Source organism: Maniola jurtina, chromosome 13 (genome assembly GCF_905333055.1).
Source record: "Maniola jurtina chromosome 13, ilManJurt1.1, whole genome shotgun sequence".
Lineage (NCBI taxonomy): Eukaryota > Metazoa > Arthropoda > Insecta > Lepidoptera > Nymphalidae > Maniola > Maniola jurtina.
The window spans coordinates 12,595,190-12,612,082 of record NC_060041.1 but is presented as its reverse complement, the minus strand read 5'-3'; the positions used below and the strand labels follow the sequence as shown (position 1 = coordinate 12,612,082).

At 35.9% G+C, this 16,893-nt stretch overlaps 5 protein-coding genes across 8 annotated transcripts in view; 2 read left to right on the top strand and 3 right to left on the bottom strand.

Moving 5' to 3' along the window:
- LOC123871356 (serine/threonine-protein kinase BRSK2) overlaps nt 1–3,622 on the bottom strand; it is a 40,517-nt gene extending 36,895 nt beyond the window's left edge. For all 3 annotated transcript variants that reach the window (XM_045915114.1, XM_045915116.1, XM_045915118.1), the window contains exon 1: nt 3,364–3,622. The gene's annotated coding sequence lies outside the window, so the exon portion shown is untranslated. The remainder of the gene's footprint in view (nt 1–3,363) is intronic.
- A 1,336-nt stretch (nt 3,623–4,958) lies between these two features.
- LOC123870663 lies at nt 4,959–7,336 on the top strand. 2 transcript variants are annotated; one of them, XM_045914014.1, is made up of 3 exons: nt 4,959–5,054; nt 5,810–6,034; nt 7,209–7,336. In XM_045914014.1, the coding sequence occupies exons 1-3, from the start codon at nt 5,010–5,012 to the stop codon at nt 7,287–7,289; spliced, it is 351 nt and encodes a 116-aa protein (XP_045769970.1). In that variant the 5' UTR covers nt 4,959–5,009; the 3' UTR covers nt 7,290–7,336. The 2 variants fall into 2 exon arrangements, with proteins under 2 accessions (XP_045769970.1, XP_045769971.1); XM_045914015.1 differs by having other exon boundaries at nt 5,023–5,136.
- Nucleotides 7,337–7,912: 576 nt separating this feature from the next.
- LOC123870662 (zinc finger protein 525-like) lies at nt 7,913–9,239 on the bottom strand. The gene has a single exon (XM_045914011.1). The coding sequence runs from the start codon at nt 8,978–8,980 to the stop codon at nt 7,982–7,984; it is 999 nt and encodes a 332-aa protein (XP_045769967.1). The 5' UTR covers nt 8,981–9,239; the 3' UTR covers nt 7,913–7,981.
- A 666-nt stretch (nt 9,240–9,905) lies between these two features.
- Nucleotides 9,906–11,341, bottom strand: LOC123870664 (small integral membrane protein 12). The gene is made up of 3 exons (XM_045914016.1): nt 11,184–11,341; nt 10,894–11,023; nt 9,906–10,576 (listed from the first exon to the last, which is right to left on the bottom strand). Exons 2-3 carry the CDS (start codon nt 11,021–11,023, stop codon nt 10,446–10,448), a joined length of 261 nt encoding a protein of 86 aa, XP_045769972.1. The 5' UTR covers nt 11,184–11,341; the 3' UTR covers nt 9,906–10,445.
- A 594-nt stretch (nt 11,342–11,935) lies between these two features.
- Nucleotides 11,936–16,391, top strand: LOC123870661 (arginine-hydroxylase NDUFAF5, mitochondrial). The gene is made up of 6 exons (XM_045914010.1): nt 11,936–12,392; nt 13,245–13,396; nt 14,125–14,232; nt 14,670–14,815; nt 15,470–15,653; nt 16,179–16,391. Exons 1-6 carry the CDS (start codon nt 12,083–12,085, stop codon nt 16,374–16,376), a joined length of 1,098 nt encoding a protein of 365 aa, XP_045769966.1. The 5' UTR covers nt 11,936–12,082; the 3' UTR covers nt 16,377–16,391.
- The last annotated feature ends 502 nt before the right edge of the window (nt 16,392–16,893 follow it).

Genomic DNA, 16,893 nt, shown 5'->3' with positions numbered 1-16,893 from the left:
ACTGTCCAGTATAAGGCACAAGTGTAAATTAAAAATTTATAACACCCCCGACAAGTGAAGGTTACAGTAACTAGAAAAGAGCTGATAACTTTCAAACGGCTGAACCGATTTTCTTGGATTATAGCTAAGAACACTCTCGATCAAGCCACCTTTCAAACAAAGAAAACTAAATTAAAATAGGTTCATTAGTTTAGGAGCTACGATGCCACATACAGATACACATGTCAAACTTATAACAGCTCTCTTTTTGGGTCGGGGTTAAAAATATACCGTGCATATCCTTCTATTTTGCAAGTTGTGTTGTTTCTTCTTCTAGACTTTACACACCTTTGAGAACATTACGCAGAACTCTTAGGCATGCAGATTTCCTAACTATGTTTTCCTTTACCGTTAAAGCAAGTGGTATTTAATTACTTAGAAGTTAAGTACAAGTGTAAATAAAAAATTTATAACACCCCCGACAAGTGAAGGTTACAGTAACTAGAAAAGAGCTGATAACTTTCAAACGGCTGAACCGATTTTCTTGGATTATAGCTAAGAACACTCTCGATCAAGCCACCTTTCAAACAAAGAAAACTAAATTAAAGAGGTTCATTAGTTTAGGAGCTACGATGCCACAGACAGATACACAGATACATACGTCAAACTTATAAGACTCCTCTTTTTGGGTCGGGGGTTAATACATGTTGTGAAAAATATATAAGTCAATGCCTATAAATAAGTTAGTGTTAGCCTAGCGGAAGGATATTGCATTGATAGCACAGTTTGGCAATACGGCGCTATGGAGGCTTTAAAAAATGTTCAATATACCGAAAAAAGGTTTCAAATCCAGCAAAAAATAGACAAGTGATCCATTCAAAGCGTTATATCGGCAACAAAATTATGTTAAAAGCCTGGCTAGTTGCCAGCGCCACGAGTTACTCTTCAGATCGGCTACCCATACGACGGGGTTAATGTGGCTGGGGTTATGTAACTGTTTGGGGTTGTATGAATAATAATAGTACTAATATAAACTTTGGTACTTACAAACCAACTTTGTAACATATATTTTCTTCGAACTTAATTTTTTAGTAGGTGTTAAGTTTAACCAACTGTTACCGGTTGCAGCTAGTTGTAGCCGGATAAAACTAGGTGCAACCCAACTTCATCTATACTAATACTAGCCGATGCCCGCGACTTCGCCCGCGTGGATTTAGGTTTTTTGAAATCCCGTGGGAACTCTTTGATTTTCCGGGATAAAAAGTAGCCATGTGCTAATCCAGGATATTATCTATCTCCATTCCCCAGCCAAATCTGTCCAGTAGTTTTTGCGTGAAGGAGTAACAAACATACACACACACACACACACACACACACACACACACACACACACACACACACACACACACACACACACACACACACACACACACACACATACAAACTTTCGCCTTTATAATATTAGTGTGATTATAAAGAGGAAACCTTTGTATTTTTGTATGTTTGTATTGAATAGGCTCAAAAACTACTGGACCGATTTCAAAATTTATTTTACCATTACTTAGAGGGATTCTTCCTAATCCATATAGGCTATATTTTATCCCGGAAAATAGAAAAAATAAATGTCCACCCGTGCGAAGCCGGGGCGGGTCGCTAGTAATATATAAATATGACGTATTATTTATCAGTAGGGTTTCTCAAGGTATTGCAGAGGTCCTTGGACATCAAAATAAAGGACTTATTTACAAAGCAAAAAAATGTGAATGAACATATTAGAATGAAAGTACCTAGGCAGGTACCTACGTAGATGTCCAAGAGTGGCTAGCTTTAGAAAATGATGTGACTACTTTTGAGAATTGGGCTTATATAAGTGTATGTTTGATATTTTTCGAGATTTCTGAAGTGCCTACATAATATGATATAGGTATCTTTAGAGTCAAATTTTTGAAAAATCTCTTCGCATATAATTGGCAAAATTGGTCGTCTTATGACCCTGACTTTTGCGTGATTCTTTTTAAAGCGTTGAAGTAAAATGCAATTTTTTTTAGGGTTCCGTACCTAAAAAGGAAAAACTGAACCCTTATAGGATCACTTTGTTGTCTGTCTGTTTGTCGTGTCTGTCAAGAAAACCTATGGCCGTACTTCCCGTTTACCTAGAATCATGAAATTTGGCAGGTAGGTAGGTCTCATAGCACAAGTAAAGGAAAAATCCGAAAACCGTGAATTTGTGGTTAAGTATATCACAAAAAAATTAAAATGTGTTCATGAACAAATAATTAGATTTTTTAATTTTCTAATTAAGATAACTACATTATACTAATACCAAGTGGGACCTATCATAATATGAAGGGATTTACCTGTACATTCTAAAACACATTTTTACTTATTTTTATGTATAATAGTTTTTGATTAATCGAGCAAAATGTCGGAAAAAATACCCGAGTGCGGAACCCTCGATGCGCGAGTCAAATTCGCACTTGGCCGGTTTTTGTTTTCTATTTGGAAAATTCGAATCTAAGCCCCACAGTAGGACTCTCTTTTATTCAGATAGCAAAAAATGTGGTTTTATTTTTTTATTTTGTTCACAGGATTTTTTTTTCATCTATCAAGTAGAGTCAATTTAATAAAGGATTAATAATAATTATTATGGTGATTGGAGTAAACAAATAAGTAAATAATTTATTAATATGAATCAATGCATAATATACCGGATAAATAAATATTTAAAGTTTAAAGATTTTTTAGAGTAGGTAGAGCTATGTAGAGACATGGGTAAAATTACTTGCGCAGGTAACGAAAATTTTATTTTTTCGTAAAATTTTCGGTAAAATTAAGTGTAAGTATATTTTATTTATTCATATTGCTATTAAATATTTTAATTAGTAGAAAAAAAACAAGAATTGAATAAATAAAGTTAAAAAATGGAATGAAAACAAAAGAAATTTTTAAGAAAATCGCAGAAAAACAAATGCGATCTTGACAAACGTCGTAGGCTGTTAACAGCAATGCTACAATGCTACGATCGATACAGCTTCGAGTAGTATTCAATTCAACTAATAAATTAAACATTAATCCAAAATAAAACCAAAAAATAACTTAAATATATACATTAAATTAAATTAAAGTGTTTGTAACATTATGCATGGCACCCGTCTCTTGAACTACCCGATTTTTATGAATAAACATTCGAAATTTTAAACGATTTTCTAAAATTCTTTTTTTTAATTCAGGGCTGTTTCATTCTAGGTTTTTAATATGTCGACTTTTATTTTAGATTCTTTTTGAAGCACTGAAGTATTTTTTTAATTTTTTTTGGTGTAAACATGGTTTAAACGAAAAATGAATGTAGTTTATATGAAAAAAAGGCTCGCAATTTTCACTCACTGTAAAGGAACACTTAAATATTTCACTACATCTAATAAAAACACTGGATTCCGCATAGAGTTCCTTCACGTCACAGAAAATCAATATTGCCTACGCGTGCTTTGCTATGGGAAATTGTCATATTTTTTTTACACTTTTGGAAAACTTTAACATCACTGTATTTTTTTTAAATATAATTTAGTGTAAAAAAATCACATATTACATAATTTGTAGATGGATTGTAAAATGTTTTTCGTGCGCTCGTACGCGTAGGGTTCGTACACCGTCGGGTTTGTTCGGTTATTTTCGACTGGGGGTGTGAGTCATTAGCCTTTGAGGGGTTGTTTTGCGTTCCTTTTCACGGGACCACCTTTACGTCTATTCCTGCTTTGGAAGCTTTTCAAACAAAAATTGCTGGATTTTAGGAACTTTATTAGCTGTATTGCTCCTTAGTTCCCGAATTTCAGGGAAAATACTTAATATACCTTCATGGTAAAATTAGGAATTCTCGAGCATCATCATCATTCCATCACTGGCTTGCTACTGAGTACGGCTCTCCAATGAGAATAAGACGGGTTTGGCCAAAGTCCAAGTCCACCACGCTGGCCAAGTGCGGATTGGTAGACTTCACACACCTATAAGAACATTATGGATAACATAACGAACTTTCAGTCATGCAGGTTTCCTCACTGTTTTCCTTCAGCCCTACCTATTTACATTTTCAAAACTTTTGGATCCACTTTGATTTCAAACTCAAATCACTGCGTATTAAGTAAGTAAGTAATGCGTATTATGTAATCACTGCGTATGTGATTGGACTGTGGAATTTTGATCTGGGAAGTCCCAGGTTCGAATCCCGATTGAGTCAGTTTGAGATTTTATATTTTCCAAATTGGCTAAGCTCTGGTCTGGTGGAGCTCTTCAACCGCTTATGTCTACCAGTTTAAACTAGGCGATTTAATTGGAACTAAAATATCCTGAAATAAAAAAAGGACTGTCCGGAAAATCTCGGACGAATGGTCACTCTATTGTTATTTTCCATTGGAATATAAATAAATTATAATAATAATTAGCCGGCTTGTATTCAAATTGTACGATTAATAAACAACGCTTTGTTTAGTTGTTACTTTTCGACCTCAGGTGCTAGCAACCTTTGGTTCGAATTATTTTTTCTTTTAATTCTTAGGTAAGTATACCTAATAATACGATGAAATCCCAGATTCTTCAACGTAGCGACTCTACTTTTTCGATTGCCAGGACGGATGCAGTGGCTATTCGGATTAATAATGGACTTTTTTAGGGTTACATACCCGAACGGTGCCAACGGGACCCTATTATATTCAAATTCAAATTCAAATTATTTTTATTCAATTAAACTTTTACAAGTGCTTTTGAATCGTCAAAATAATCTATATACTAAGCCTTCATATCCATCTGTCCGTCCATCTATCTGTCAGCGGGCTGTATCTCATGATCCATAATAAGTAGGTAGTGTATATACATACATACATAGACTGCTAAAATCATAACCCTTCCTTTTGGCTTTGCCGCAATCGAGTAAAAAGTGCCAAAGGTTGAACAATCCATCAAGACATGGAAAGACCATGAAAAATTGGAATAATCAATGAACGATCGATACCTATACCTAATAACATGTAAGTTACATTATGTTCAGTTGCATTTTAATTCCACACTCGACCGTTAAATTGAAGGTAGGTTGTACCTGTCTACATTTTAGGTTTTATTAATTTTATTCAATTGCAACACAAACCTTGACTGCAATCTCACCTGGTGGTAAGTGATGATGCAGTCTAAGGGTCAACGCACACTAAACAGCAAAATACTCAAACAAATCATTGATTTAAATTGATCACTAAGGCACAACTTATCGCATAATAAGAATTAAGTATATTTGTATACCTATATAGCATGCAAGAGATAATCCACAAGAAATTATCACTTGCATTGCAATTTTGTACGCTACTATACCTATTATTTATAGTTGTGACATAGTTTGTTACCAATTTATCTTTACTTATTATTTACCTAATTAATTATGTTTTTCTTCGCCATTAATGCAATTATTGTACCTACTAAATAGGTAATAGTCAATAGAATAGATAGAGGTACGTGCCACTGCCCGGTATCTAACCCCAGCCCCTCCAAATATGATTTCAAATCCATAATAACCGCCATCAAATTACCGACTACTAGCCGATGCCCGCGACTTCGTCCACGTGGATTTAGCTTTTTCGAAATCCCTTGGGAACTCTTTGATTTCCCGGGATAAAAAGTAGCCTATGTGCTAATCCAGGATATTATCTATCTCCATTCCAAATTTCAGCCAAATCCGTCTAGTAGTTTTTGCTTTAAGGAGTAACAAACACACACACACACATACACACAAACTTTCGCCTTTATAATATTAGTGTGATGTACTAACGTCACCTCTTTGTTTTGATGACAGCTTCCAAAAATGTCCTACTACAACAAATACATACCGATTTCCGAAGAGCGCTACAACGCTCTGAACGCCCGGTATGCGGAATTCCTGAAGGTGGTGGACTCCAAGACCCTGGACCCGATCAAAGTGTTCGAACCCCTGTCTCCTAAACAGATTGAAGAGATTATGCTGATAAGGGAAGTTAGCATGGAACTGCAGAGGAAGAAAGAGGAAGACATGAAGAAAATGGTAACTCTTTTGAATTTTTACCCAACTGCGGCAAAGCAAGCGGAAGGGTTGTGATTTTAACAGTCTAAGTATGTATGTATGTATCCAGATTCTGTGTGTTTCACCGTAACGTTTAAACTACTGGACCGATTTTGATGAATGAGGTGTCAATCGATTTGTCATAAAGCTCCGGGTGACATAGGCTATATTTTATACGAAAAAAATTGACCTAACGGATATTACATGAAAAAAGTGGGGTCTCCAAAATTTTTTTTGCTATTGTATTGAGTGGGGTGTCAAATGAAAGAGGAGAAAATTTTGAGTTCGCAAATATAAATGTACTACAACATTAAAATATACCAAGCGACAGAAAAACAATTTTAGTATAATATTTCAGCGTTTATTTAGACGATCGCAGTCGGGTTTTAGTTTTTAGGAACCCTTAGTGTGAGAGTCCAACTCGCACTTGACCGGAATTTTTTTCAGGCGAAAACTTACTTGTCTTTTTTGTTCAATGAGTTGAAGGCACTTGACTGAAATCTATCCTGGATACTGATGATGCAGTCTGTTGGAACCTTTATAGCGCATTTTGACTTTGCTTAGACTCAAGTTTCAGTTAAAACGAGACATTTTGTCAGCGCTATAACGCTGTCTCGTTTTAACAGTGTCTTACTCTTAAAAGGGCTCTCTCCGTCACTCGTTTCATACAATCGTAGTTCCAATTTCATTTGAATATCAAGCAACCAAAGTCCATGAAATGCAGACATATTCTAGAAACTAATAGGTATCTATGTCTGTGGTTTTCCAGATTTCTGTTAAATTATTCGGTTTCAAAGTTACGCGGTCTTAAAAATTTTCATACAAATCTTTGAGCCCCTGTAATTTTAAAACTACATATTTTTCGAAAAATCTAAAACACCACAGACACAGATATTAGTTTCTAGAATATGTCTGCAAAATTTCATGGACTTTGGTTGCTTAATATTCAAATGAAATTGGAACTACGATTGTATGAAATGAGTGACGGAGAGAGCCCTGTTAAGTCTGAGCAAAGTCAAAGTGCGCTCTATAGATTTGAGCCTAATAAACAGACCCAGGCCTCACAATCTCACCTCAGTGCCAGAAGTTGTTAAAAATCTTCCATTTGAGAAATGTTATCTGTATTAAGTAATTTTTTTTATTTAATTTATAGCAGCAAGCAGCCGAGACTGCAGAGGTTGAAATCAAGGAGAATAATATGAATGGGACTGCAGACAATTTAGCTGTAAAAGTTTAATATAAATTAACTTTATTTAATTAATAAAGAATATTTATTATTTTTTACTGATATGTTTAGATTATTTGCCTTTGTGGAATGTTGTTTTATTTGAAACATTAAATGTTCTAAATCAAAGCTGTGATGGGGTAGATATTTGAAATTTTAATCACATTGAAATCACAGAATAAATAGTGTAAGTTTGTTCCTACATAACATTTACATGATGTAAGACATGATCACTGATAGATGGATCACTAATAAGTAAGCCTGAACCAATTTTGATGACCTTTTGTAAAGATAGGAAGTTATCAAGATTCAAGTATGAATGGTCAATGGTTACAATAATTGTGAACTATTTTTGCAAATAGACACTAGCTAGTGTAAATTAAAAATTTATAACACCCCGGACAAGTGAAGGTTACAGTAACTAGAAAAGAGCTGATAACTTTCAAACGGCTGAACCGATTTTCTTGGATTATAGCTAAGAACACTCGATCAAGCCACCTTTCAAACAAAAAAAAATAAATTAAAATCAGTTCATTAGGAACTACAATGCCACAGACAGATACACAGATACACAAGTCAAACTTATAACAGCACTCTGTTTAGGTGGGGGGTTAAAATAAATACAAAATATTTAATGTTAGCATAAAAAAGTATAATTATTTATTAATAATACATGATATTATATGTATAAACTAAATTTAAAACTAAGAATTGTCTGTCATTACATCCTCATCTTCGTCTTCTGGCTCTGCCAGGTCCGGGTGGCACACTCGGATGTGCAAGTTGAGATTGATTTTAACGATAAAACTCTTTCCACATGTCATACATTTGTGAGGTCTCTTAACATCATCATCAATCGTTGAAGGATGCGCCCGAGCAATGTGAGTTCGAACCAACGATGAGTGCATCGTTCTATCACATTGAGTACATTTAACGTGACAATCCATCGGCTGCCCTTCGTGACTCTGACGATGCTTCTCCATTGTTATTTTCGACACAAACAACTTGTGACAGCAATCACATTTGAAATTTTTAACTTTCGTATGTTTCTTCATGTGAATCTTCAAACAGTTCTTCGTTGGAAACATTTCGTCGCATTTAGAACATTTGAACTTCTTTATATCATTATGTAGCTGCATGTGGAGTTTCAAGTACGCTTGGCCCGTGAAATTCTTGTTACAAATCTCACAGTTTATGGTACTGGTAGCAGAATGAGACTGCATATGGCTTTTTAGGAACTGTGCGGCGACGAAGCTGCGATCGCAGACTTGGCAAATGTACTTTTTGGAAGTGTTACCTTCGTGCTTGCTGCGGTGGATATCGAGATGGTACTGCGAGTTGACCTTGACGTCGCACTGGTCGCATTTGAACTTCCTGCGTTTCTTCGGACCCTCTTTCGCCGTCGGAGGCTCGGGCTCCATCACCGGGCCGTCCTTGTCGTTCCCGTGGAACTTCTTGTGTAACATCAAATACTCCATACCTTCGAACGCCAGGTCGCAAACGTCACAGCGGTACCTTCCCTCGCTCGGCTGCTTAACTTGCATCTCGTAAGTCATATTGTCTTGTCCGTTGTAAGCTTCTGCCATCTTCTCGCGTTTCACTGAGGATCTGTTGTCGTTCTGTACTTGTTTGTCGCTGCCGGCCGGCTCCATCATACTTTTCATCCAGTGGTCAGTAATTCCTACGCCAGACTTTGTCTCCATTTGCAGTGACGCTACGGAGACATTTCAGCGGGCGGGATATTGATCCGTAGAAAGACTTATTCTTCCCGTAAAATAACATTGAACTTGCTGTTATTATAACAATTAGCGGCATTAACGCACTGTTGACATTATTCTATCCGAAATCTTAAAAGTTTTTCCAAGTGAAACACAAAAGCGAGCCTTGTTACAGTAACATAAATTCCAAAAGAGAAGCGAACGCGTTGGTTTTTTTTTGCCCACAGCTAATGACAGCGCAGCTATAACTTTTTAACTTTGACAACAAGTTTGTTGCCAGTGCAAAAAATGTATACAATTAAATATAATAGGATGTATAAATAAAAATCCAAATATACAATTTATAATTTCAGTTTAAAATAATAGTTCTATTTTTACTGGACTGCACCAGGAGGGTATTATTTTTGTTATTATCTGTGATGCGGTTTAACCAATTAATTACTACGTAAGTACATATATGATTTCTATTTCTGAAATCTTTGGTTGGAAAACACACCAGCGCGTGCGCCGCGCCGCATCCCGCGTTCGCCATCTGCATTAGTGTGAGTGAGCTACATTCATACATCGTACACGAGCGCGTGTAAACAATACCGGCGCGAGCTCGCACTCGCATCGTAGGGACGTAGGTCAGTGATGCGGTAACTATACCTACCTGATACCTATGGAGCAAAAAGATTATAATCACTACTATGGAAATTGGTAAAAAGATTTCATTGAACAGATTCTAAACATAAACTCATTAAATATTATTATCAATCTATATTTAATAAAAAAAGAGAAATAAATCGTTCTTTTGGGGTGGTATTTTTAGTAGATTAGGCAGTTAAGTTTTAAATTTAAATTTGTAATATAATAAATAACTAACAATACTCGTATATGTTTGTGTACAGTGGGAAAATAGAAACTAAGATTTTCACATTATAATTTCAATTTATTTACAAATTAAAAATAATATAAGGTAATTATTACTTAATTTCTTACAAAATTCACAAATGAGCCTATTTACATGCTAAATTAACCAGGAAATATTTATTCTATGTTGACAAAGATATTGTCTAAAATCTTGATTAGGGAGTTCCAAGTACTTCTCTACATAGTTTTGCTAGTAACATTTTTATAAGAAATGTAGTATCCCATGTACAACGAAAAATTAAGAGCACTAATAAGTTATTTTTAAACTACTGTAGATTTCTGTTATATTTTTGGTATTATGAATCTAGTAACAATAAATAATTAGGTACTATTAAATCTATGCTCTATACCTACATTGCAACTTACAGCATGCTTACAAAACTTCTTAAAAGCTGTTATAGCTTTTTCTAGAAAAATGGCGATAAAGAAGAGTTGCCAGCACCAAAAAAAACTTATTTTCGTTTGGTTGATTGATGAAATTGTATGTCGCAATGTAGGTAATATTTCATGTTTTCATACTAGTAATAATTTTTAGTTCCTAGTTCTTCTGCAATGATGGTGATACATTCTTGCCTAAGACATTTTCTTTGTATTTAAGTTTTTCAACATGAGTAGGGTCTTTTAGTAGTTCATCTTCTAGCCTCTCAAACCTTTGATCTTGTACTGGTTCTGAAAACATAATTCTTTTTAGTATAATAACTTGAATTACTTACTTTTTGTTTAGTTTATTTATAGTTGAACTAGTACTGGTCAAGATAAATGCATCAGTTTACAAGTAGGGTTCCAATACACGAAATGTGTAGTACAAGAATTATCCCAGAGAGAAGAAGGGTTCCAAATCAGACAAATAATTAACTAAGTATATGAAGTACATTGTGCTGGTTTGGCTCAAAGAAAAGTCGTAAAACGAGAGAAGAAGAAATGGTTTAATCTCGCCTTATTAGTCACCTTAAAGATGTTAGCATAAAGAAATTTCTGGTACTCACTGTTATAAGGTGTGTATCTATCAGATAACAGGCTCTCTAAATTGTAGCCGATTATTCCAACGACCGCTGCTACCGGCAGAGTCACATAGGCCACGTTCGACCGCAGGAACTGCAGTAGTATCGGCCACATCTATTATAATAATTTACAATACTTATTACGAGAAAACAAAACAAATAAGTTTATTTATGTTATTCGTCATGTTCAATGTTCATGTACACACATAAGCGGTAAGCCTGATAATTATCGTGATAACTTTGAAAATAGTTTTTAGTCTTATACATAAACATACCTTACTTATCAATTTTTAATAAATTGCGCACTTCAACGGTAAAACTGTTGGATATTGATAAATACAGGCAATTTTTGATTTTATCAAATCAAATGATTTTAGGTTATAAAAAGCAAAATAAAAGGACAGAATGACATTGTCACTGTCAAGTGTCAATAGTGAAATAGTCCTACTCTGTGGTCAACACTTAACACTAACCAACCAGTGACAGCGTTGATTTTGCAGAGATTAGGACTTTCGTTCGCCATCAGTAATTCGTTACTGACACTGAACCACCTGAGAACTTAGATTTAGACTAACTACTAGTACTTCATACGAAAATCCATATAAAATAAAACACAATTTTCAATGTCTTTCGTTTCTTGGGATAAAAACTCTTTGTTTATTCAGAAAGTAATAATACAGATTTTCACAAATGTTAAAAATACTTAAATATAAAAATTATAAAACAAATTATCATCCAAATCACTGTAACGAGGCAGGGTGCCCAGAACGCTGGCTGCGTTACCTCGTTGAATGGCCAGACTAATATGCTGACCAAGGTAACTGCCAGATTTCCGGTCACCCGTGGACTCCACAAGACGGGATGACAGGTCCTTAAAAAAGGATCTGGCATCCTCGCCCCACGAACCCATGGTCTCCACTTTCGTTTCTTTGTACCTATCGATCCAAAATATCGGATTATAGTTATTATCGCATCTTACCGTAAATCATCGGATCGGATCGTGCGTCCCTAATGTACATCTACCATTAGTCTGTCAAAACAAAACAATGACAGGTTACTGTCATTGTCAGCTGATAAAAAATCAAAATATAACCTCAAAGCTATGAAAAGTTTAAATAATTCTTATCACTTATTTACGTAGTAATTGAAATAGTTGCATCGCCTATTTATTAAAATGATGACACAAACACATTGCCTGATGACAATACCTCAAATACTCATTAGAAGAATGTTTGATTCTTCAAAGAACTTGGACGGATTAATACTTCGAAGTCAGAGCACAAAAGCTACAAAGAAAAAGACTGCAAGTTCTGTGTACCGTACGATGAATATATTTGATAGAAAAGCGAAGATATTACAGAAGGAACGAGCTGCGCAAAGTGAGGATTATCATCTATCTGAGTATATTAAAGAAGAAGTAGGATGGCGGACCGCCGATCGCATTTTCGATATAAAAAGAACGTTTACGAATGCTGTAGAACTGGGTAAGCGCAATTTATTGCACAAATTAATGTATGAAAACTCGTAGCATGCCAAATATGGGCTTCGAATCTAACTCTCTTCAGTATAAGTATACAGTAGAGCCTCGATAATCCGAACTACCAAAAAATAACCACTGTTCGGACTCACGGAGCGTTCGGATTACAGTATGTTAAAAAAAATGCAAATATATTTTGACAAAAAATATTTATTCAGGTACTATAAAACACATATTTAAACCACAAAATACGTTACTTATTCATAAAGTCATCAATTTTAGTTTGGTGGGTTCTATTTATTGACCAAAAAAGGCTTTGTTCCTCAAATTACGCAGCATCATCTTTTCGGATAAAGACAAGTCATTTTCATCAGCCCAATCTAAACAAGTATTCAGTGCTGATATAGCTTGTGAATGAGGAATTTTCTTGAAGTTTAAAGCTGAAGTATTGTCAACAAAAGACTCGTCATTCCCAGACTCGTCAGTCTCTTGCGTAGCGAAATATAAGATCAGCGGTCACGGTAAGGGAAAGAGAGGGGCAGTCGGCAGTTCGGATTACAGCGGCGTTCGGATTATTCAGAGTACGGATTATCGAGGCTCTACTGTAGTTTGTTACGGCTATACTCACGTATTTAGTCGATGTAAGTCCAACTAGTTTCTTGCCTCTTAGCTGTTAGCTCTTCAATATGTTGAGCTTTATGGGGAACACAAATGGAGCTTAGCACATCATTACTTGGATACCAGAAGCATCTATCGTGATGGTGGGATTTTTTAATGATATTTTTTTTTTTGTATTTTTTGTCTAATTAATGGAATATAATAGAGAACTAATTTGGTTAATGTGTTTCCATAATTTCAGGTGCAGGCAGAGGCTATGTGTCCCGTCATTTTCTACCAGATAGCGTGGAAAAGGTCACCCTATGTGATTCATCGCAGACACATCTAGACAAAGCAATAGTAGGCGATGGAGTCAAGTGTGACAAGGTGCTAGTGGATGAAGAGAATTTTGAAGTAAGTAAGTAGATCTGAATGTTTTGTAGAATCTTACAATTATCATACTAATATTATGATAAATGTGAAAGGATTTGTTTCAAATTCAAATTCAAAATATTTTTATTCAATTAGACTTTTACAAGTTCTTTTGAATCGTCAAAAGCATCTACCACTGGTTCGGAATGCCTTTCCTACCGAGAAGAACCAGCAAGAAACTCGGCGGTTGCTCTTTTCAAAGATTTGATATACAATATTATGCCATGTATAAAAGAATTAAAGTCCTGCGCATTGCTGGAGCGAATTGCAGGTCAAATCCACGCTTTTTTGGTGGCTTGTCCTTCAATCAAGCCGCAACGGAGCAATGGAATGGCATGATTTGTGGCATGGATATAGTTAAAAATCTGGAGAGTGATATAGGCTTCTTTTTATCCCAGAAAATTAAAGACTAAAGTTTATTAAATAGTATTTAGATTAGGTTATTAGATCAGCTGTCCTATCGGCTAAAAATATATCAAGATTCAAGATTCAAGATTCAAGATTTTTTTATTTGCAGAAACATTTTTTACAGTGAGATGTTATTAAGTACATATTGTCCAGTAGAAATGTTTCACCTTTCATAATGAGGCATGCAAAATTCATATCAATCATTAAAGGACAGCATCAATGTCAAAACATGGTTTTTGGCCAGTCCCATTGGTTATTTTTCATATATTTCTGTATTTCAGCCCAATTATTATTGTTTTCAGTTTCCTGAAAATAGCGTGGACTTGCTGGTCTCATCATTAGCTCTGCATTGGGTCAATGATTTGCCAGGATGCTTCGACAAAGTTATGCAGTGCTTGAAACCTGATGGGGTATGTATAATAATATCTAGTATTCTCAAAATTTATATTAAGAGTGTTCTCATGCTATTGCAAACAATATTTATTAACGGGACATACTCGTACTTAAAAGCGAGTTGCGTGGACAACGTAAATTAACGTTTGGTATTACATTATTTTTTTGTTGCAAATTAATTAACTTTTAACCGACTTCCAAAAAGAAGGTGGTTCTCAATTGGGCCTATTTCTATATAATTCTTCTATAATTTCTTTCGGCATATTTTTCGATAATTTCTGGACTGATTCGCAATTTTTTTTTACATCATTAAACAAACAAGACATTTGAAATTATTATTAAGTAAAGTTTGCTTTAAAGTACTAGTTTTGCAATTTTGTGGTTTCTGAAATGGTTCATTCACGCAGGAAGTTGTCTCAGAATTTGCCTAAAATAGGGATGTTTCCTTGGTCAGGTATTTGTAGCCTGCGTGTTTGGTGGAGACACTCTGCTGGAACTGCGCCAAGCTCTCCAGCTGGCGGAGGGCGAGCGGCTGGGGGGCGTGCACCCTCACATATCGCCCTTCACCAGGATACGGGATATAGGGGGGTTGCTGAACGCGTATGTATTGTTACTTTTTTTTTTTCGGGGGAGGAAAAAATCCCTACGAACTTCTACCTGCTGGCAGGGTGTGTCCGACTTGCACGGACTAAAATGACCTCCCCATGTCTGCCAAGGTGAGCACGGAACTGCGTAGCAATACATCATGCTGACCTATATGTATTGTTACTAAACAATCATAACATGCAGGAAAGGTGAAGGGGCAAAATTTTGCCACGTATTTTTTTTTAATTATATGGACTAGCGCTTGGCTGCAATCAGACCTGCTAGCAAGTGATGATGCAGCCTAAGATGGAGTGTGCTTAGCTAGAAGTTGCCTATTCACTCTTGACTTGAAGGTACCCATATTATAGGTGAAAGGCAAAGGACTTTACGATGTATTTTAGAATCCCGTGGTGCAGGAATGGCGATCTTTCACCTGCTAAATGGACAGGGGACTGGGAGCTGCTGAATTCAAGCGACATTAAACTGTTAAGTATGGAAAGCCCTAAATAAGATGTTAGGTAAATCCTCACTAGGGAGACAAACATCGAACTAAATAAATGATCTTTATATATGATGAATGTAAATAAATGATGAAACCAGCCCAGAGAGAAGAAGAAGGAAAGTGAAGCTAAATATGATGTAATTAAAACCAAATACTTAATTTTCCAGGGCAGGTTTCACCCTACAAACGGTGGATGTAGACTCAATGACAGTGTGGTACCCCTCAATGTGGCATGTGATGAGTGACCTTCGCGCACTGGGCGAGTCAAACGCGGCATTTAACCGCCCACTGCGGTTGCAACGCTCGACTCTGTTCGCCGCCGCCGCTATCTACGACGAGATGTATGGCAAGGTAGGATTGTGACGCATTAGTGAACTGCGCGCAATGGGCGAGTCAAACGCGCCGTTTTTGCAACGCTCGACTGTGTCTGATCTGCGAGTGTGCGTTGGACTTTAGGCAAGAATAAGATCAGAGTAGACTTGACCAATTTTGACGAAACAGTTTTGAATTTCGATTTTTTTTTTGCTTTGTTTATAGGTACTCGTAATTACCTTAACCTAAAACATTTTGGACAGAAAAAACCAATCAAGTTCAAGTTGAATTTGCTCACGAAGGGTTCCGTATCATACAGGAAATAACACTATTAATTGACGCAAACTACAAATTCATGGCTTTTGGATTTATCCCTTTACTTGTTCTTTAAGATATGCCTTTACCTTCCAAACATAATTCTAGGTCAACGGGAAATACCCTATAGTTAGTTCCCTAGACGGATCTTGACAGACACGAGAGTCTGTGTAAGGTTTCTAAGGATCCCTTTTTTCCTTTTGAGGTAGGTACTTACGGAACCCTAAAAGTATGTTTTTTTAATTCCAGGAAGTTCCAGACCGTACATCCAGGGGCGTTCCAGCGACGTTCCAAATAATAAACTTTCTCGGCTGGAAACCAGATCCGTCCCAACCCAGACCGATAGAGAGAGGCACCGGCGAGTTGTCGTTGAAGGACTTGCACAAAATTGATGAAATTATTAAAGATACCAAGAAAATTGAACTAACTGAGGATGATAAGAAATAAAAAGTACTATAATTGAGAAATATTTGTTTTTTATTTTAAGTAAATATAATAATTATTTTAGTTTTGACATACACTAAGCTCGTCATCGACTACTATGTACTACACACTATAGCCTACCCACTGAGAAGAGTTAGTATAGGGCCCTCTCTGTTGCGTAATCCCATACAAATGACAGTGACAACTCAGACCACGAGTAGCCAGCCAATTAACGAACCTACGATTTTGTACTATTATAGATCCTATCTTTTCAAAAAACATTCGGTATTTTATTCGAAAACATAAAGGTTCGTTGATTGGTTGATGAATCAAAATGGTTAAGAAAATATTAGCAAGTTACAGTTGTTGGTTCCAGTTTAAACCACGTGGGTTTATATGCTGGAGTCTATATCCTAAACCATAGAATTCCGAATTTACATATTTCTAAATACTAATACATAATCCATACTAATATTACAAATGCGAAAGGGTGTCTGTCTGTCTGTCTGTCTGTCTGCTTCGTTTTCACGGCCCAACCGCT

What these genes read in the sequence shown, in the direction of transcription:
- LOC123870663 (XM_045914014.1), top strand. Translation starts at nt 5,010, where the DNA reads ATGTTCAGTTGCATTTTAATTCCACACTCGACCGTTAAATTGAAG. An exon ending in ACTCGACCGTTAAATTGAAG is followed by an intron (nt 5,055 to 5,809) that starts GTAGGTTGTACC and finishes TTTTGATGACAG; the next exon opens with CTTCCAAAAATGTCCTACTA. An exon ending in AGGAAGACATGAAGAAAATG is followed by an intron (nt 6,035 to 7,208) that starts GTAACTCTTTTG and finishes AATTTATAGCAG; the next exon opens with CAAGCAGCCGAGACTGCAGA.
- LOC123870662 (XM_045914011.1), bottom strand. Translation starts at nt 8,980, where the DNA reads ATGGAGACAAAGTCTGGCGTAGGAATTACTGACCACTGGATGAAAAGT.
- LOC123870664 (XM_045914016.1), bottom strand. Translation starts at nt 11,023, where the DNA reads ATGTGGCCGATACTACTGCAGTTCCTGCGGTCGAACGTGGCCTATGTG. An exon ending in TAGATACACACCTTATAACA is followed by an intron (nt 10,577 to 10,893) that starts GTGAGTACCAGA and finishes TTATGTTTTCAG; the next exon opens with AACCAGTACAAGATCAAAGG.
- LOC123870661 (XM_045914010.1), top strand. Translation starts at nt 12,083, where the DNA reads ATGATGACACAAACACATTGCCTGATGACAATACCTCAAATACTCATT. An exon ending in TGGATGAAGAGAATTTTGAA is followed by an intron (nt 13,397 to 14,124) that starts GTAAGTAAGTAG and finishes TATTGTTTTCAG; the next exon opens with TTTCCTGAAAATAGCGTGGA. An exon ending in AGTGCTTGAAACCTGATGGG is followed by an intron (nt 14,233 to 14,669) that starts GTATGTATAATA and finishes TTCCTTGGTCAG; the next exon opens with GTATTTGTAGCCTGCGTGTT.